This window comes from Papio anubis, chromosome 18, assembly GCF_008728515.1.
Source record: "Papio anubis isolate 15944 chromosome 18, Panubis1.0, whole genome shotgun sequence".
NCBI classification, from domain to species: Eukaryota; Metazoa; Chordata; class Mammalia; order Primates; family Cercopithecidae; genus Papio; species Papio anubis.
In genome coordinates, this window is record NC_044993.1 from 34,219,283 (window position 1) to 34,240,855 (window position 21,573).

At 35.3% G+C, this 21,573-nt stretch overlaps 1 protein-coding gene across 1 annotated transcript in view; it reads right to left on the minus strand.

The window, feature by feature from the left end:
* Positions 1-8,350: 8,350 nt before the first annotated feature.
* Positions 8,351-21,573, minus strand: part of LPCAT2 (lysophosphatidylcholine acyltransferase 2) — an 80,535-nt gene continuing 67,312 nt past the window's right edge. The window contains exons 12-14 of the mRNA XM_003916884.5: positions 20,692-20,790; positions 15,862-15,997; positions 8,351-12,174 (exon numbers count right to left, since the gene is read on the minus strand). Of these exons, the coding sequence (XP_003916933.2) occupies positions 11,990-12,174; positions 15,862-15,997; positions 20,692-20,790 (420 nt within the window). The 3' untranslated portion in view covers positions 8,351-11,989. The remainder of the gene's footprint in view (positions 12,175-15,861; positions 15,998-20,691; positions 20,791-21,573) is intronic.

A 21,573-nucleotide genomic window follows, 5' to 3' on the forward strand; every position in this document is an offset into this window, starting at 1 on the left:
TCTCCTGAAAACAGTATACAGTTGAGTCTTGCTTCTTTATCCAACTTGCCACTCTGTGCCTTTTAATTGGGGCATTTGGCCCATTTACATTCAAAGTTAATATTGATATGAGAAGATTTGATCTTGTCATTATGTTGCCAGCTAGTTATTATGCAGACTTGACTGTGTAGTTGCTTTATAGTGTCAACAGTCTATGTACTTAAGTGTGTTTCTGTGGTGGCTGGTAATGGTCTTTTGTTTCCATATTTAGCATTCCTCATGTAAGGACTTCTTGTAAGGTGTGTCTAGTGGCAACAAATTCTGTTAGCATTCACTTGTCTGAAAAGGATCTTATGTCTCCTTTGCTTACAAAGTTTAGATTGCTGAATGTAAAATTCTTGGTTGGAGTTTCTTTTCTTTAAGAATGCTGAATATAGGCCCACAATCTCTTTTGGCTTATAGGGTTTCTTCTGATATTAAACTTTTCTTATATCTGTTACAAACTGCATAGCACTGGATTAACTTTAGCTATCTTGATAATTTAGTTTACATATTTAATCCATTTATATCAGTTTGCTTATTGGTTAATTTGGATTTATTTCAGTCATATTGTTTTTGTGATATTTACCTTGCTTCTTCCATGTTCTTGTCTCTTTTATGCACTAGTGGTTTCTTGATTTTTAATGAAATTAAAATTTTAAATTAAAATTCCCACAATAGTTTCCACATTTCACCAGCTGTTTCTGTTCTTTTCATGGTTCCCTTAAAATCTTAACACAGATAATTAATAAAATCTAAAGAAATCCAAATCTCAATCCTACTCCTGACTAAGGCTTTAAACCTGATCATAGTCCTCTCCTCTTTTATATGTTATGATTGTGTAGTATTTTAGTTCCACTTTGTTACTGATATTTATTCACTGTCCACTGTCTTCTCCTCTTCTTCCTCCTATTTCTTTTTCTTTACAGTCAATTTTTTAAAAAGATTTATCTACCACTTATTTTATTTATCATTCTTCCTTGAATTTTGGTCTTTGCATCAAGGTTCATTTTCTTTATTTTTGAAGTATATACTTAAGATGCTTCTTGAATAAATTTTTTTTGTTACAAACTGTTTTTGTTTGTCTGAAAATAGCTTTATTTTACTCTCAATACTTAAAAATTAGCTTAGTAGGATATACAATTCTAGGTCGACAGTTATTTTCTCTCAGCATTTTAAAGATACTATTCCACTGTCTTTTGGCTTTTGTGGTTGCTGCTGACAAATCTAGCAGTGCTACTGACAAGTTTGTTCCTTGGTAAGTAATATGTTTACTTCTGGCTGCTTTAAAAATCTTCTTTTAGTTTCTGCAGTCCACTGTGTTGAATTGAGGTACAGATTTCATTTTATACATTTCCCTGGGGCTCATTACAGTTCTGAATCCAAGGGATTCACATTTGTTGACTCCAGAATAGTATTATCTATTAGTTCTTCAAACAATGCTTTTTTTTCCTCATTCTTACTACTCTCTTCTCAAATTCCAATGAAATCTGTGCCAATTATTCTTATTCTTGTATTTTTTTTTTACCTTCTTTTCCTCATTTTTCTCTCTTTGCCTCTGTATGCTGCATTCTGGACAGTTTCTTCAAATCTATTATCAGTTTCCTAATTCTTTTGTAAAGCTGTGTCAGTATTTACAGTTTAACTAATCTATTTAGTGTAATATATAGTTTTATTTTCTAGATGCTCTATTTCTAGAAGCCTTTTTCAAATAGATCTGGTCTTTTTTATGGTACTATGTTCACTTCTCATAGTTTCATCATTTTATTAAACAGCCTTTAAAATCTTGCTTTAATTTTTATATTCAACAATTCTATAATCCAAAGATTCTGAGATTTTTCCCGATGTTTGTTTGTGCTGACTCTTGCCTTATCTCCTTGCATATTTCATAATTTTAGAACTTTGGTTTGGCTGGGCTTTACTTGGCAATCCATCACATGTTAGGTTGAAGATGTATCCTTCCAAAGATTTACATTTCTATCTAGTTGGTATCCCAGGGAATTCTTAATTTTCAGCATTGGGGATTCATAGACCATATCAGTAAATTTCAAACTTTGAAAACATGTGAGGTCAGCTCTATATTTTAAAATGCTTGGGATGGAGGCAGTGAGGAAACTCTGCTTCCACCTATGATGGGATAGCTAGTACTTGGTTAGCCCTCTTGCTATAAAGTATTATTAAAATGAACAAAATATATGAAAACTATTTTCAGACTTCAGACAAGAGGCAATGCAGGACTATGATTCCCAAGAGAAGGAAAACAAATGAGGTGATATAATGACCACTCTGCTTTATTCTGTCTAGAAAATTTTCTGGACTGTTTTGTAGAGTGCAAGAGCCCAAACAGAATACAGAAGTGTCACTTAGCTAAGGAGACAGAGATTAGAGCCTGAGGAGGCTAAGTTGGTTGGAAAGTGTGGAGTATGGTACTGAGAAAAAGGAAGTTGGTGATAGATAGAGCTACAGAAATATCTATAAGAAACCCCTTAAGTCTTTGGTTAACTACTGTTACAAACTGAATTGTGTCTTTATCCCCCTCACCTAAATTCATGTGTTGAAACCCTAGCCCTCAACGTGCCTGTCTGTGGAGACAGGGCCTTTAGAAAGGTAAGTTAAGGTTAAATGAGATCATAAGAGTTGTGCTCTAATGCAATAGGAATGGTGTCTTTATAAGAGAAACAGATACCAGAGCGCTCTCTCTCTCTCTCTCTCTCTCTCCAGACATGTATAGAGAGAAGAGATCATGTGAGGACACATGAGTAGGCAGCTGTCTATAAACCAGAAATCTTACCAGAAACCATCCTTAATAGCATCTTGATCTTGGACTTCTAACCACTAGAACAGTAAGAAAATAAATTTCTGGTTTGTTAAGCCTCCCAGTCTGTGTTATTTTGTTATGGCAGCCTAAGTAGACTAATATAGCTACTAAGCCACACATGATCAGCGAAAGACTCCATGAGGCCAGATAAAGAACATCTATTGAAGAAACAAAAAAGTACTGAGGTAAGAATATCTACAAAGGAAGTTGTATATTGAATAACTACTGGAGCTCACATAAGGTTAGAACATAGAGCATAGAGCCAGAGCGTAGAGACTTTGTTGAATATCCAGGAGATTCAAAAGAGAACCTCAGAAAGGCTACACCTTAGGCACAAGGCTAATCTAATCCTAGAGTAAAGAATACTATGGCTCCTTTATTGTAAAACCTTAAAATAAGCCTAGAAAGAGCCAGGCTGATCTGCAAGTAAATTAACCACCTGGCAGAACAAAACTATACACTCGATTTAAGGATGACAGCCAAATCTAGACACTTAATAAAGTGGCATCCATAATGTCCAGGATATAACACAAAATTATCAGACATGTGAAGAAAAAGGAAATATGACCTATTACTAGGAGGAAAATCAGCTGATAGAAATAGAAACAGGAATAACAAAGACAGAATAGGAAATAAGAATTTTAAAACTACATATAAATATATTCTAGAAATTTAGGAAATCTATGAACACAATGAGAGAATAGGAATTCTCATTAGCCAAATAGAAGCTAAGAAAAAAACTAAATAAAACTTCAATAAGCAAAAAAATGTGGTATCTGAAATGAAACATTTATACTGCAGTAGATACAATTGGTGAACTTGAAGAGCAACAAAAAATATGAAAACCAAAGCATACAGAAAAAGGAAGATGAAAAAAATTAACATAGACTCAGTGACCTATGGGGTAGTTCAAATGGTCTAACATATATGTAATTAGAGGAGAGAAATGAGAAAGATTAGGGGCAGAAAAATTATTTGAAAAAAAAATAGCTGAAAATTTTCCAAATTTCATGAAAACTCTAAACTTACAGATCCAAGCAATTCGATAAACCCCAAAAGCATAAAGAATATCACACTAAGGCAAATCATAATACAATTTTTCAAAACTAGTAATAAAGAAAAAAACATTAAAAGTAGCCTGATGATAAATTACATACAACAGAACTAGGAAGATAATTACTGTTAATTTATCATCAGAGACAATAAAAAGAAAAGGACAATGAAATCTGTAATGTACTAGAAGGAAAAAAAATCAACCTAGAATTCTGTATCCATCAAAAATATTCTACAAAAATGAAGCCAAAATAAAGACATATTTAGACAAAATAAAGTTGAGAGAGCTTATCAACAGAAGATTTGTGCTACAAGAACTGTTCAAGGAAGGTCCTCATGCTTAAGGAAAATGATGAAAAGTGGAACTACATAAAGAAATGAAGGGTGCCAGAAACAGTAAATATGTAGATAAATACAAAATACCTTTCTTTATCAAAGCCTTACTTTCTCTCAAGGGTAATTATTTATAACAAAAATAATTAAAGTGTCTTGTGGGGTTTAAAACACACAAATAACATATGACAATAGCAGAAATAATAAGGTAGAGTAAAATGAAAGTATATTGTTGTAAGGTTCACATGCTATAGGTGAAAAAGTATACTATTATTTGAAAGTAGACTATATTACATTAAAGATACAGTTTAGATGTGAAAGATATTGTAAGCCTTGGAGCGACCATTAAAAATAGGTAATTATATCTAATAAGTCAAAATAAAATATAAAGTGATAAAATGTCAAAAAAATGATTAATTCAAAAGAAATCAGAAAAAGAAGAGAGAGTATCCTAGAACAGATGGAACAAACAAAACAAAAAGCAAGAACTAAGACTCTGTATGGTAGTAAACCTAACTGTATCAATAATTACATTAAATGTAGGTGGAGTAAATGCTCCAATTAAAAGACAGAAAGTGTCAGATAGAATAAAAAAATCAAGGCCTGAATGAGTCATAAAATGTTCATTTAAGAGATGTTTAAAAATATTTATTTAAAAAATAAGGACACAAGTTAATAGTAAAAGGATGAAAAAATATAAACCATGCAAACACTAATGATAAGAAAGTTGGCATGGTTGGAGTAGCTATGGTAACATTAGCAGCATTTATCAACATTATCAATATTTCATAATGATAAAAGGGTCAATTCATCAAGACAATGAAAATCATAAGTGATTATGAATCTAAGGGCAGGACATCAGACAAACTGACTGCTGATAAAACCATGGTTGCAGTTGACAATTTCAATATCCCCTTTTCAATAATTATAGAACAAGCGGACAAAACGTCAGTGAGGCTATAGAGGGTTTATATAGCATTACCAACTAACCGAACCTAATTTATATTTATTGAACATTACACTCAACAAATGCAGAATACATATTCCTTTCAAATGCACATGGGACATTCAACAAGACATACACAGACTGGGTCATAAAATGAGTTTTGAAACATTTTTTAATTGAAATTTTTTGAAAAATCAGAGATTCTTTCCCCCTGCTCCAACCAAGCACCCAGCCCAAGACGGAAAACTTTCCTCATTGTCTTTTTTGTCAGAAGATGGATTTTTCCAGTTCTTTCTTTTACTGAGCCTCTAACCCTTCATCTGTTTTTTCTCCTATGAGGTCTGAGTTTAACATTCCCACCTTATACAAAAAGCTTGTCTTTTGTCTTCTTCCATAGCCAAAAAATACTAAGTCCCTTTGTTACTGAGATTGACAAATGTCTACAGGACAACTGTAACTTTTAGGCTTTTACACAGTTCTGGTTTTCAGCTGCTTTCCACTTTTGGCCATTGAGGAGTTCCCTCAGTATTTTGCATGTTCATCTTATGCATTTCAAAATACGTTTGTGATATTGTGTTCAGTATTCTAGGGGTTTTGTGCCCAGCAGGTTCTCAGGTTTCCATGTTACTGGAAGTTAAAGCCTGTCAAACAATTGTTTGGTTATTTTAAGGGTTCAGGTTACTTTGGCTGAATCAAACAACCCTTTATTTAGAGTCAGGCAGACTTGGGTTTGAAATCTAGCTCTGGTATTCACCAGTTATGTAACTCTGAGCAAGTGATGAAACTTCTCTGAGCCTTAATTTACATATGAGTTTTAGAGATCATAAGTCTGGGTTTTCAAGTTTGTTGTAAGGATTGTCTCTAATCTTACACAATACAAGGCAGAATAAGCAAAAAAAAATTAATGTTATCATTATTCATTCATTCATCAAAGATCAAGTGTTTACTATGTGTCAGGCATACCTTCTATGTGCTAGGAATAACAGACAATAAATGTATAAACAAGTAAATAATTTCATGTAAGTTCAAGTGTAACAACAAAACAGGTAGTGGGATTGAGAATGTCTGTAGAAACATAATGGGCATTTCTAATTAGTGATTGGAGTTCCTACTGGATGATGTGACATTTGATTTAAAATCTGAACCAAGATGAAAACGTTCTGAAATTAGAGTGTGGTGATGGTTGTACAACTCTGTGAATATAGTAAAAACATTAAAATGTATACCTTAAATGGATAAATTGTATGTATCTGAATTATATCTCAATGAAGCTGTTTGTTCAAAAGACTAAATGAAGAAGAGAAAGCCAGATAAAAATCCTGGGGAAGAACACTGTAGCTAAGAGAACAGCAGCACAAAACTCTGAGGCTAGAATAGGGCATTAGCCAGTTTGAAGAAAAGATTTGCTGGTAGGAGTTTAATGAGGGAGGAGATTGGAGACAGTTGAGATTTAGACTGTGGGTACGAGCCAGACTCAACACCCTATTTAAGGGTGACAGGGCTTTGTAGGCCATGTTGAATATTTTGATTTTTTTTCCAAAATGCAATGGGCCTTTGAAAAAAATTAAACTGGAGAAGTGATGTCTGGTTTATGCTTTGAAATAATCACTGTGCTTTCCATAAGGCAAGAGAATTAACAGGATAGAAAAAGCACAAACAGGAAGAAAAGGAAAGGAGATAATTCCACGGTAACTAGAATGAAGTCCTAGGTATCCTACTTTTGACTTAGTCCTCAGTTCCCTCAAACTCTACTTTTTTGATTATATTCTTATTTTGAGAACAGAGGTGTGACCAAAAGGGCCATGACAGCAGAAGGACTGATAAGAAGTAGAGAATTCATGCTCCACCACTACCCACAAAGGAAAAAAATTATTGTAGTATCCTGAAGTTCAAATTGTCTCTGATTTCCAGTACCTGGACTACTCAGAAGGTTTTGACATTTTTGGCTGACTGAAAATAGGCCATTCTAAACCGTCTCTGTCTTCCATTTAAAAACTAAGTCAACATTTGATATATATCATTCATCAGTAAGAAAATATATGGCAGAAGCTAAATCTATAAATTCTATAAATCAGGCAGCTGTATTGTTTTATATAAATGATTAAAAGTATGGCCTTTACAATCAGACAAAATTTGATTTAAGCTTTGTCATTTAATGAGTGACTTAGAAATAGTTTTAAATTTTGTTAAATAAAATAAGGCACAAACAAAACTATGAGTCATTGAGGTTCAAATGAGTTGAACTGTAAATAAGATGTCTGTACATCACTTAGCACAATGACTAATACATAGTAGGCCAATAGGTAATCCAAATAGGTAGCAATTATAATTATTATTGCTTATTGTAATAATTGTTGTTTGTTACTTTTACAAAGGAAAAAGTATTTTGAAAAGATGAAATCTACTCACCTTTAAAAGACACGAACCTGTTAACTTCATATAAAATTACCTTCAGGCTAAGTTATGGTTAAAATTACCATACTCGATGTAATCTATAATAATATCAAAATTTTCCTGTAATAAAAGTAGTTTCAAACCAATTTTAATAATTATAAAATCTTCAGCAGATTTTTCAGTAAGTTTTAGCAAACTATTTCTAATTATGAACTACTATGGAATATTGAGTTGGATTTTTTAATAGATCCCAAATGAAAGTCAAACTCATATGGAGAGGTGAAGCCAGCTGGGCTTCTGGGTCGGGTGGGGTCTTGGAGAACTTTTCCGTTTAGCTAGAGGATTGTAAATGCACCAATCAGCACTCTGTGTCTAGCTAGAGGATTGTAAATGCACCAATCAGCATTCTGTAAAAATGGACCAATCAGCACTCTGTAAGATGGACCAATCAGCAGGACCTAGGTGGGGCCAAATAAAGGAATAAAAATTGGCCACCTGGGCAAATAGTGGCGACCGGCTCGGGTCACCTTCCACACTGTGGAAGCTCTATTCTTTTGCTCTTCACAAGAAATCTTGCTGCTGCTCACTCTTTGGGTTCGCACCAACTTTAAGAGCTGTAACACTCACTGTGAGGTCTGCAGCTTCATTCTTGAAGTCAGCGAGACCAGGAACCCACAAGGAGGAACCACCACCTCGGGACACACCACGTTTAAGAGCTGTAACACTCACCATGAAATCCGCGGCTTCATTCTTGAAGTCAGCAAGACCAAGAACCCACCAGAAGAAATAAATTCTAGACACAGTATGTTTAATATTAGAAGAATGATTGCACATAGTTTGTTACAGATTTCCAAAAAACAGTAGGTACACTTTTTAAAATTTACATTTGCAGAGAATTTTAATGACATTGAAAAATGTTATGCTATAAGTGAAAAAGTAGAATATAAAACAGCATATACACATTGTTGTTTTGAAAATGTAAGAAACTTTGAAAAAAGATGGAGTAAAATATGTGTAAAATTGGTAATAGTTGATTTAAAGTGGTAGAAGTAAACTTAATTTTTTCTGTTTATATTTTTCTCTACCTTTTTAATTTTGCTAATGTGCATAGGTTCCTTCAAAATAAGAAAATGATAAAGTTAATACGTTATAAAAAATAGGGAGCTGGCTGAAGTGCAATGGAGACAATTTGTTAGAACATGTTGGTTGTTACACAGACACTTGAGAGGTTTGTTGGGAGAGAACGATTACCTAGGAACAAGAGTTACAGTAAATGAGGTAAAAAGGGCAAAAGTTCTTCAGATTACTATCCTATTTACCAAAGTTTGTGATACGTATTTTGAATATATATGAAGAGTTTCACCTCTATCAAGCCATAGCACTTATTTATCACTCTGATATAACAATTTAACAAAAACTTGAGGCGTTCATTCAAATGCGCAGAAAAGGAAACAAATGTAAAAAGTCTGCTTTCCCGGGAATGGTCTTGTACCAGTATCTTTCTATCCATGTTAGCATTTTCTATATAAGAAACAAATACCCAAAGACTTTTGTAGTAGAGTCCATCTGTACCAATATAGTCAATGCCCTTCTATTTGAGCATCAATTAATAGCCTTCAATGAACCACCTTGCATTCGGTAATAGTTTGAAGGTGAGAGTTCTGATTCTGGGAATCAGATAGCTTTACTGCTGTGCCTCATGCAGAGAGTAGAACAGATGTCTTCTAAAAGGGAGGCAGTCTCCTTTAAATATCCATAAGAGCTAGCATTATCATCACACTCAGCCTTATAAGGCTCTAAAAGCAGCGGCAGAGGAGGACTAAACACACATAATGCGAGCAACTTGGTCTATAAGCAGTCAGTATGTCATTATCCTTCAACAGAACTGTTTCAATTGAATTTTTATGGTTTCGAGGTTTTAGGATAAAATATTTCTCACTTCAAAGAGTATTTTTTTATATTATTATATGAAACCATGGTGCATTTAACTGACTTAATAAAATGTAATTCTTACTTTAAATCTTAAGAGGAGAAAAGCCTCTGTGAAAGAAATCTTTGTTATTAGCAAGGCATATAAGCAGAGTCCTGGTCTGCAATAATATTGATGATCATGACTTGTGTTACTATATAAAATTCAACCAGTTAAAATTCAATGTCTATAAGAATATTGCTACTTTTGGCAAAATTTGAGTTTTTCATTAGAGTAAAACTATTTCTGACATTTCATAAAGCTTAATGCAAACAAAGATGATAAATCATATTCATAAATATGTAAACATGATACTAAAAAGGTATATTACATTCAAGACAAAATGGCAGAACCAGAATTTTTTTAATTGCTAAGAATTTTATGTAGCAAGTTTGTTTATTCAGTAACATAATCACAAAATAGAAATATCACATTCACAGAAATGGAAATAAAGAGCATAAAATATTATTCTAAAACAGAAAAGCAGTGGGATCACTTTCAAGAGCGTCATAGAAAACCTTTAATTTACAGTGCTATGCTTTCATGATTAATAGGATTAATGTGTGGTTTTTCTTTGATAAAAGTCATGATTTTTTAGTATTACATACATTCATTGCATATGACAGACACTATGATAAAGACATACTGTTCTAATTACTTAAACAATTATTTTGGCTCATTGAACACCTTGTTTAAATAACTTTAAGACATATAAGAGGCAAATAATTACATATACCTAAGGATAAAATTTTCAGGTATTTAATTATCCAAACACACATTTACTCATTAAATTAGAACACTAACTGCTTCATATGTAAAACTAGTTTGAAATCATGACTCTTGATTAAACACATACTTCAACATCTCTCATGAGACTTCCCAACTTCAAAAATGACTTTAAAAAATTAGCTTGGAGGTGAATCACCAATACATTCAGAAACACAGCCAAAACAAGGAGTTTTATTTCAAAGACTGAATTCAGAAAATAAGCCAACTATTCTTGTACATTATATTAATAAATTGGTTCTTTGTTGAAAATCTCAAACGTGAATGATATTAGCAATATGCATGTATGAGACCCATTAAAAATGGCAATTCAGAAAAATTATTGCTTAACCTACAGGAAAAATGTTGCTGTTGGATTCCTGCCTGGGTCTTAAATTGTGGTCTTGCATTAATAAAGTAGGTTTTTTGATTCCCTAGTTTTGGGTGATACTTTGAAACCATTTGTGTTTTCTGTGAAGATACTTCACCCAAGTTCTAAAATTTGAGAGTCTACTTAACAAAATAAAATTCCCACTTGGAAGATAATATATTAATTCTAATATGATATAAATAGAACAAATCTGATTCATTTATAGGGCAAGTGCTACATTCTGAACTATCTAACTCAAATTAAATTCAACTCTGTGGCAAACAATTCATTTTCTCATTAGCCAATCAACGTTACCTTCAATAAGGCAATTCCCATTTACCCTCGGGCCATAGCAGTTGTCTTAAAACCAAGTTCTAAACCTGTAGTTCATGTAAAAGGATATGATTTCCTTAGCAAGTAGTTAAGAAAATCTACAACAGGCCAGGCACGGTGGCTCACGCCTGTGATCCCAGCACTTTGGGAGGCTGAGATGGGTGGATCACCTGAGGTCAGGAGTTCGAAACCAGCCTGGCCAACATGGCAAAACCACATCTCTACTAAAAATATAAAAATTAGTGGGTGTGGTGGTGGGCACGTGTAATCCCAGCTACTCGGGAGTCTGAGGCATGAGAATCACTTGAACCCGGGAGGTGGAGGTTGCAGTGAGCCAAGATCGCACCACTGCACTCCAGCCTAAGTGACAGAGTAAGACTCCACCTCAAAAAACAAAAGAGAAAAAAACTACAATAGAGATGTATGTTAAAGAGAATATAAGTTCTTAAGAAGTTGCATCTAATTAATGAAGCTCTCCCTTCCCATATTCAGTGATCCAAGACACTGAAATTTAAATGGAAAATGAATCTTTAAAGTTATAGATGTAAAATTCTCAGATTCTTCATTCTTATTTCCCAAATGGAAAAGGATTAGAAATAATAGAATATTATTGATTTTTAGAGGAAAGTAGATTAAAAAGTGTTTATATTTTTAAAACTTTATATAAGGTTGCTCAATCCTCACCAATAGTAAGACCATTGCATTCATTTGTATATGCAAATTAAACCGGAAAATCCATAAAAACATATGTATCACCAGTAAACGAATCAGTAAAGTACGATATAATATAAAAGAAAAAGAAATATTGCTTGATTTTTTCCAATAAAAGCAAGGTTAATAAAAACATTTTTAGTAAGAAAATCTATCATTTTTATTTAAAAAATCTTTCAATTTTAAACATCATTACCAACACATTAAAAGTATTATCAATAAGTGCCTTTACAATTTCAAGCAAAAGCTACTGTGTTTTCCTTATTGGAAATACTGCTTTCAGTCATCTTTTTTGTCTGAGGCACTCTCTTCATGCTTTTCAGGGCTGACTTTATTACTGGCAATGGAGGGGGTTGTCTGGACTTCTTTTGGTAATGAAAACACATGGCACGTCTGGAGGTCTAGGTATGTTGTAAATATCTTAGCATATTCTGGATGCCTTAAGGCAAAACTTTTAAATTCCTCTAGAAGAGAAAGAAAAAAAATCCAATAAGTTGGGGTGAATCTTCTTTTGACATGATGCAGATTAATAAATGACTCTAATAATGCAATTATTGCAAAATTCTACTACTCAACACACGAATATTGCTGATGAAAATAAAAGTTGTACAACCACTTTGGGAGATAGTTTTTCCATTATTTAGTCAAGTTGAAGATATACATACTCTTTGACCCATTAATTCTACTCTGAGGTATGTATCCTAGAGAAATTTGTGCATATTGTACTCTGAGAGACATGCATGAGAATGTTCACAGCAACATTATTTATAATAGATAAAAAATAAAAACAACTTGGATGTCCATCAACAGTAGAAATGCATAAATAAATTGTGTCATACTCATGGAACATAAGGCTATAAGGCAATGAAAATGAATGAACAGCTAGTAGTCACAATGTGGATTAATCTTAAAGCCATAATGTTTAATGAAAAAAGCAAGATATAAAGTAACACATAATTGTATCAGTCTATTTATATAAAGTTCAAAAACTTAGACAAAACTAAAATTTAATATTTAAAGAGACATACTTTAGGGGTGAACTGTTAAAGTAAAATAAAGCAAGGCAGAGATTCCTTTTTAAGTCAGGATAACAACCCTCTTCTTTAAGAGAGAGGTAGAGGTGTGGTTGGGAAAGGGCACACAGAGGTTTCTGGAGTTGTGGAAAAGCTCTATTTCTTGACTTGAATGGTAGTTACACAGGTGTTCACTTTATAAAACTTCATTGTGCGTTATATGTTTTATTTAGTTTTCTGTATTTTTGTTATTTCTAGCAATTTAAAAAATGTTTTAAAAATTCTATTACCCACCACTTTCTATAACTGGTTTTTAGAATTATTTGAGCCCTTAACTCTGGTACAGAAAAACAGTCTTAAAAAGCTGAGCCTTGATTTATAATCAATAATGGATAGGAAAGTGTACAATATATAATAATCATACCACAAGACCTCCAAGTAGAGGAGTTCTTTTTATCTCAAGTGTTTTAGAAGCTGGGATAGGGCTATAAAAGGCTTAGTTAATTATCAGGATTTGAACCTCAATCCTCCAGTAACCTGGAGTTTCTGAAATATTATTCTGTCTTCTATTTTTAAATCCTTCTACTCTCTACTTTTGGGTGGATAAAACTTTATTGAGCTTATTACAGCAAAGACAGCATGGTCTTTGGATTAGTTGCCATTTGGCTCTATAATAAAATAATTTTAACTTTAATGTTTAAATTTAAATAAATTTAATGTCCTATTTCTATCCATTTACTTTTTAAAAATCCTCTGATAAGCAAGGGTCTGCGTCATGACACATTAGACTACCTTACTCTTGAATATAAAAGGTCTTAGTCTGCAGTGACCTGTGATCATGCCATTGCACTCCAGCCTGGGCAACAGAGTGAGACCCTATCTCAAAAAAAACAAATATACAAACAGGTCTTAGTGATGAGGAAGTCACCAGATTGAACCCAAATCATTATTTGCAATTGCAATGTTGTTTTGCATTAATAAACCACTTTTTATTTCTAAATCAGGCAAACTACTAATTGTTCTTTATTAACTTCCAAAATAAAGTTTCTAGTTTCTAGGGATACATTATAGAAAAAAATAAAAATAAAGTTTCATCTACATGAGTCTGTTTCAATGACAGAGACACATAGAAGACTTAAGTGACTTTGAAGATAAGTGAGCATGACAGTTGATTTACTGAAACCAAGAACTTTAATTTCAAGACTTGTGCTATGGCCAAAAGATCAAGATTTTCTGTTGGGATGTCAGTGGCATTAAAGAGTAACTCATTTCTAGAAGTCCTGTGATTGACTCTACGTGGAATTTGAGCATTAATTTAGATAACAGAAAACTGAAAATAAAGTAATTTAAGGCAGCAGTCCCCAGCCATTTTGGCATCAGGGACTGGTTTCATGGAAGACAATTTTTCCATGGATGGTAAAGGGGATGGAGGAGATGGTTTCAGAATGAAACTGTTCAACCTCAGATCATCAGGGACTGGATTCTTATAAGGAGCATGCAACCTAGATCCCTCGCATGCGCAGTTCACAATAGGATTCATGCACTCCGACGAGAATCTAACGCCTCCACTGATCAGACAGGAGGCAGAGTTCAGGCAATAATGCTCACTCGCCTGCCACTCACCTCCTGCTGTGCAACTCTGTTCCTAACGGCCACAGATCAGTACCGGTCCATGGCCCAAGGGTTGGGAACCCCTGATTTAAAGGATCACATTTAAACAATTTAAATGGTCACATTCATGACAGATATCAATATCTACTTTTTAAACAAAATTATACTTAAATACTTCAAACATGCTTGAAAAAAATAGCAGATTTGCCTATTTGCAGAATAAGGGGAGATATTCTATATTCTGCAAAGAAAAAGGTTGAACTCCAAAAAACAAAGCAGATTTCCCTGCAAAATTACTTAAATCAACAGGTTATAATGGGTTTTCTACAAATCATTTTTAGTATTAGCTTCCACTGAAGTAGTTATTCCAATAGTTTTTCAAAATTTAGTAGTTTAGAGTAATAGTCTTACTTATGAAAAGAAAATAGCCAGGGAAGAATTAGTATAAATGAGTTTATGACTCATAAGTTTCATTTCAGTATTTATACTTCCCATTTTATGCTATTTTTTCAAATGAACTCAATAGATTAAGTGCTCTAGGCATTTAATTATCTAAATGACAGTAATTAAAAGTAAGAGAAGTATGTGATCTACTTTTCCCATCCCATGAAAGTTAACAAGCTGAAACTCTTGAACACCATAAGGAAAGAGTAATTAAAGAGGAGTCTCCCTCCAGCCTCAGGTGAAAGACTGGGGAAGATAAGCCAGCTTGACATCCATGACCACATCAAACCCAAGATGGGGAAACAATTATCTTGGCCTCTCCATTGAGGTGTGTTTCTCAACAACTACACTGTGAATATAGAGAAACTTCAGCCCAGTGCAACTTGTTTTGATGGGTGGACTTGAGTCATCAAGAGAAAAGACAGTTACTGATGGATAGACCTGCCACTTTGCCACAAGGTCTTTCTCCCTGATAGACCCTAACTCACAGGCGCTGCTAGCAAGATGGCATGAGACAAGGAATGTGAAAAGTTACATAGGTCACTAATAGTAAACATCAATAAATGGTTTAGCTACTATTATTGTTGGTGCCTCAGTCCATGTTCCTTTACTATAGTTGCAACCTATTTGGTTTACTTGTTCAGTTTTGCCTGGCCACACTGACACACTTTACAGTGAGAGCACTAAAGTATAGAGTCAATAGTGCAGGCTCCAAAGCCAAACTGTTTTGGTTTTTGAATTGTGGTTCTGATGTTCTTTAGCTAAATTATCTTAGATAAGTTACTTAAATTCTTTGCATCTTAGTAAAATAAGAATAATTAAGAATACCGATTAGATAGGCTTGCTATAAAGGTTAAATGGGTTAATATATATAAAATGTTTAGAAGAGTGCCTAGCATATAAGTCCTCAATAATTAGCTATTACTATTATGCCATTACTACTATTATTACTGTGGTCATCATTATTACTATTATGTCTATTATTAATGTAATTAGTTAAGACAAACAGCACTCTTGATCATCAGTCCATAGTCTCGATGCCCTCCTTGTAAACTAAGTCAGGAGGCCAAATTGCCTACTCACCATAGGAAATTGAGTCCCCTTGGGCTATTTCCTTGAAGAGACCAGAAACATCAAGGTCAGGCACTCCAAGGGAAGCCTGTAGAATGGTAGAGAACTCTTCCTCTGTTATGTAGCCATCCTCATCAACATCAAAGAGCTGAAGAAAATAAAATGTAAGAATTAGTTCCCTCAGGGTCATAGTGGTAGGGAATAATCTTAGAAACATAAAGTCTTTAATAATTCAAACATCTACTGTGGCACGGGCTAGAAATATGTATATTAAGAAAGTATCATCTCTGCTACCCTCACAACACCTGTAGCTTGATGGTTGAGAGAGACAGGATTAAAACAGGAGCTATACTGATGGCACATAACAGGGGAGCTCCATGGGGAACATAATGAATCCTACCCAGAGAGGTCCAAGAAGGCTTCACAGGAGTTGACATTTGAGTTGGGTCTTAGAACATTAAGAGAAGTTCCCAGAATATACAGGGAATGGCAAGTGATTGCTTGGGGCTCCAGTCAGGAGATAGAGACAAACAGGAATCAGATCATGGTGTATATATAATTCCTCACCAAATCCTGTAGGATTATAATGGGAGTGAAGGTAGTGTGATCCCATGAGAACTGAGAAAACTTTGAGGCAGAGTATGGAGGATGAATTGGGAGCAAGAGGTTGATAAAACCAGAGGCAGGAAAACCAATTAAGAGTCTGATTTTGAGATGTAGGAAGGATAGGAAGGGATAGAATTCATAAAAAGCAAAGACAAGACTTGCATATCAATAAGGGGTCTGTAGTGATGGAAAGGACAGAAGTAAAAATGATATCTTCTAGCTTAGGCAACTGGGTGAAAGCTGATTACATTAACCGAAGTGGGAAAACAGAACAAGTGCCAATGAGATCAAGAATTAGATCTAGATAGGTTAAATTTGAATCAGAGGTTCCAGGAGTAAATAAGAGATTCAGAATATCAGTTTAGGAAACTGAGGAGTCTTGAGATATGAATTTGGGTAAACATGGAAACTATAGGCATGTTTCAGCTTATCTGTAGAGAATGCACAAAGTAAAGCAAGGCCTGGGAACAGCAACAGTTGAGGTATGAGTAGTGAAGAGGAACTGACAGAAAAGGCTTAGAAGCAGCAGCCAGACAAGAGAACCAGGAAATAGGAGCATGCATCTTAGAAGCTAAGGGGGTGTGTTCAGGAAAGAGAAAGAGATGCTAACAGTGGTAAGGGCCAACAGAGCAAAATGCCATAGGAAGGCCAAGCAAGAAGCAAAACCGTTTGTTGGATTTGATTATCAGAGGATCCTGATGACTTTAGTAAACAATTTCAGGGGACCGGAAGCCAGATTGTAATGGGAATCATGAGATGAATAGAAGTGAAAAGCAGAGGCAAGAAATATGGACTCTTCATTTTAAGAAATTATGAAACAAAGGGAAAGAGATAATCGGGGTAGTACCCAAGCACAAAAGAGGTTATTTTAGGAAGGGAGAGACTGAATATGTTTTAGGAGGAGGGGAAAAGGCAGTAGAGTGGAGTAGACTGAAAGTCATGCAACCAAATAAGGATAACTGATGGATAATTAATATTCCATATTCAAAATCCTCTCCTGGGTCTTAAGAATTTTTAATTATATGAGTACTTACTTTTTATAAGCACTGATCAAAAGTGTTCAAATCACTTTACATGTATTAACTCACTCAACCCTCACAATAGTCTTATGGTAGGTGCCACTGTCAGTCCTATCTTACAGATGGGAAAGCTGAGGCACAAGGAAGTTAGGTAACTTTTCCCAAGGTCACACCACTTGCAAGTAGTACAGGGGGCATCCAAATCCAGGCAGATAATATCTAGAGTTCCTGATGTTGAGATTTCTACTTCTGACCAAATACAAGATCAAAAACGGAGAAAAACAGGTATTAGATAAGGGGTGATAACTATGAAAAAAATAATAAGCAAATACTGAATCATGTTTTAATGGTCCCTAAAGGGTAGGAGAATAAAAAAAATGTAACTTGAAATTGAGATTTGTTGCCCCAGCAGACAAAGCTCTGGTCTCAATTCCATTTCTTACCACTCAGTCCCTAGTTAGGAGATACAATAGTTGAAAAGTGAAAAGTGAATTGGCATCTGTTTTCACAAGCTGTAGACCTCAGGCTCTTCATGTGCCTTGGACTTCACACAGTAATTGCTGGGACTCAGTCATAGCTCCCTCCTCACAAGCTCTAAGCTTTCTTCAGAGGCCTTCCATTTCTAAACAGTTTGCACCAACTCATCTGAACAGTCTAAATTCTTGCCAGGTTTGGTGCTTTGTTGTCTCTCACTTCTGTGTAAGTTCCTTTTACATGGTCCATACTAGAGACTTTTATTTCTTCTATATGTGCCCTTTGCCATAACTCCTCTCACTAAACTCTTCAATTTCCCTCACTTGCTCGTCACTACCCACTACAAAGTTCCTAGATCTAAGGTAAACCCCATGCATGATCCGGACTCTGGTAGAAAGTTTAACACCTCAGTTTCCTTTGAAATGGGGACTGATATCTCCCCATTGCACAGAATAATGTGGAATCTTAATGAAAACATTCTGTCTTTCCCATCAAGCACATGGCCCAAGACCAGCTGGACCCTCCCTGAAATGTGTATTATGAACAGAGTTGAAGTTTGCTCATTTTAACTGCAGTGCCCAGGGAGGGTGTAAGGATATTCCTGCAGCCAAGACCTCTGAATCTGCCTGGCTGTGAGTTTTCCCTTGAGTCTACTCCCTGGCCTTACAAATAATTCCACTTTGGCGTCAGTCAGCCAGTCTATCTTACTGCTTGCAAATGAAGAATCCTGACTACTATTCTACCTCTAAGTGTCACTGTGAAGGTGAAATAAGATAAAAGATGGGAAATTAACTGTGAAGTGCTATCCAAATAAAAGTGTGTAAAAGAATCCTATATCTAAAAGGATAGTACTAAATAAAAAGTATGCAAAAACACTTCCAAAACATAAAACACATTTGAAAAGGAGGGTTAAAAAATAACCAATGTAAAGCATAATTCTTGCCTTACTGAAAAAAAAAGGTAATTATAGTTTTAAGCCTTCCTTTCTTCCCTTCCCCTTCCCCAAACCAAGGTCTAAGCTAGATAAAAATCTCACAGCTTCTTTCGAAACGTAATTACTGTGATTAAAGGCCAAATTTTGTATCAGGTCTTTCATTGGTAAACCAAAAATGACCATTTGCTCAACTAAACTTACAATTACACATACAATCCCCAAACAGAAACAGAACTATCTAGATCAGAATAAGTTAGCTATGTGTGTAATTTTAGGTTTTATGATGAATAAGTCTGTAAAAGCTGAAGGATTTAAACTTTGGAAAAAGTCTGGCCCTTGCCTTATGACCATCTGCTAAGCATCAACCATTTAGGTTCTTTACAGGCCTAGCAGTTAACTCAGTTTAAACCAATCTGAAATAAAAAGTAAACTCAGGGGCTCTTCTATCAATGATAGTGCACATGAAAATTCCTAAGGCTCATCCCAAGTGGCCTCTAAGACATAAGAAATGAACTCTTGGAAGAAGAAAGTCTTTCTAGATAATAGAGGGGGAAAAGACTTCTTGGAAATGCAGGGAGACATTCTTCTCCAAGAAAGTCAGGAAAAGATGAGTAGAAAACAGAAACAGAAGGCCAGGCGCGGTGGCTCACACCTGTAATCCCAGCACTTTGGGAGACCGAGGCGGGCGGATCATGAGGTCAGGAGACCAAGACCATCCTGGCTAACATGGTGAAACCGTGTCTCTATGAAAAATACAAAAAATTAGCCAGGCGTGGTGGTGGGCACCTGTAGTCCCAGCTACTCGGGAGGCTGAGGCAGGAGAACAGCGTGAACCTGGGAGGTGGAACTTGCAGTGAGCCGAGATTGCGCCACTGCACTCCAGCCTGGGCAACAGAGTGAGACTCCGTCTCAGAAAAAAAAAAAGAAAAAAAGAAAACAGAAACAGAGAAGGTCTGCAGCTCTCCTGCTGGACGAAAGCAAGGGAACTACGTGGCTGTACAACAAGGGCAAATATACACAGCTTAGCAAGACAACGAGAGAAATCAAGTTTCTCTTTTACTTGAGAGACGACCTTAGAACTAAAAGGGCATATCATATTTAAACATACTGATTAGATGAAGCCCCTTTATTCTCAGAACAGAACCCACATTTTGGGAATGTATTCTTCCCTCTTCTTTTGCACTTGTAAGTAAATGGTCCTCAAAATTCAAACTTTCATCAAGCTCTGTGGGAACCAGGGATATGAATTTTATTCATCAGCTCCCAATTTAGACCCCTGTATTGCTGTGAAAATATATGCGATACTACAGAAAGCCATGAGGGGTGGGAACTTGGGACATTTATGATGGTGTTCACTTGATGCCACAATGACAAAACAAATGTCATTTAAAAAAAGTACCACTGAAAATATCACTGACATACAGAATGAGAAAATAAGGATAGATCAGAACTTTCCAGAGAGTGAATTAGGATGACTAGTGACAGGTGGTGTTTATTTATAAATTTCCCCTTTGGGGCTTCAAAATGGGGAAGCTGAAAAGAAATAATTTTTTAAGTTAGCTTGTGAAATCTCCTGCTCTTCAATCTTGATGCTGTTCATTAGGCTACTTCTAGAGACTTTTTGTGTAAACAAATGCTTGTGTTTTCTTTATTCTCAGTAGCAACTGATTTAATCACATTATTGTCCTGTACATGTCACAGCAGATCTATAAAATCATGTAATAGATTCACTGATTTCCAAATAATACACTTAGAGTCAACACTTGTTTACAAGGCAGACCAAGATGCTTTCAATGGGGCTGACATTACCTTAAATGCCACCTGGATGATCTCCTCTGTATTGGCAGGGTTGCACAAGACAGCCAGGCCAATCACATACTCTCGGAAGTCGATGCTGCCGTCATGGTTCTGTGAAAGGATGGGAGAAATTAATTAGAAGGGCCACTAGTGGAATTACTATTAATCCTACTACAAGGTGAAATTCAGGTATGCCTTATAGCTCAACATCATCATTCACTGTTCCTATTTGGAGAAAAGTCTCACTGAGAAGGAACAGCAAGCAAGTAGCCCAACTATTCCCAAGAAGGAAGAAAAATATATTTTCTGTTTAGCAATAAATATAAACTATTTATGACTGGGGCCATTTATCATGGCTCAATGGCACCCAGTGTGGGTTCTTGAGCTCAGCTTTGCCATGACTGGAGCCCCTCTGGGAGGCAGGACCTGTGAGTTTCATCCTTTGTGGAAGTGAAGTGTTCATTCCACAATTACTGGTGGTCCTGCCATAAAGACCAACATCAAAGGGTCATTAAGGGTCCTAAAGGGTTACTAAGCAATCTTCCACATGTGGAAAATGGAAAGAAAAGAAAAAGGGCAATAATCACAGCTACATTTTTTCTTTCTTCGAGGCTTAATCTGAAGTAAACCAGGAGCAACTGAAGCAAACTTGGGCAACTTTAATAGCCCTGGGGGACATCAATCACCCCAGAAGATCTTGCACTTCTAAGCCAATGAAAATAAAGCATAACTAGTATAATACACCTTAGGAGGCATTTCCTGATGGCAATATAAAGGAAGAAATTGATCACTGTAATTCGGGCTGATTAAATACAGAGTTTTCCCTGTACATTAACTGTTTACCTAGACAGGAGCACAAAGAAGATGAAAATGGAGAGAAGAAAGCTTAGGAGA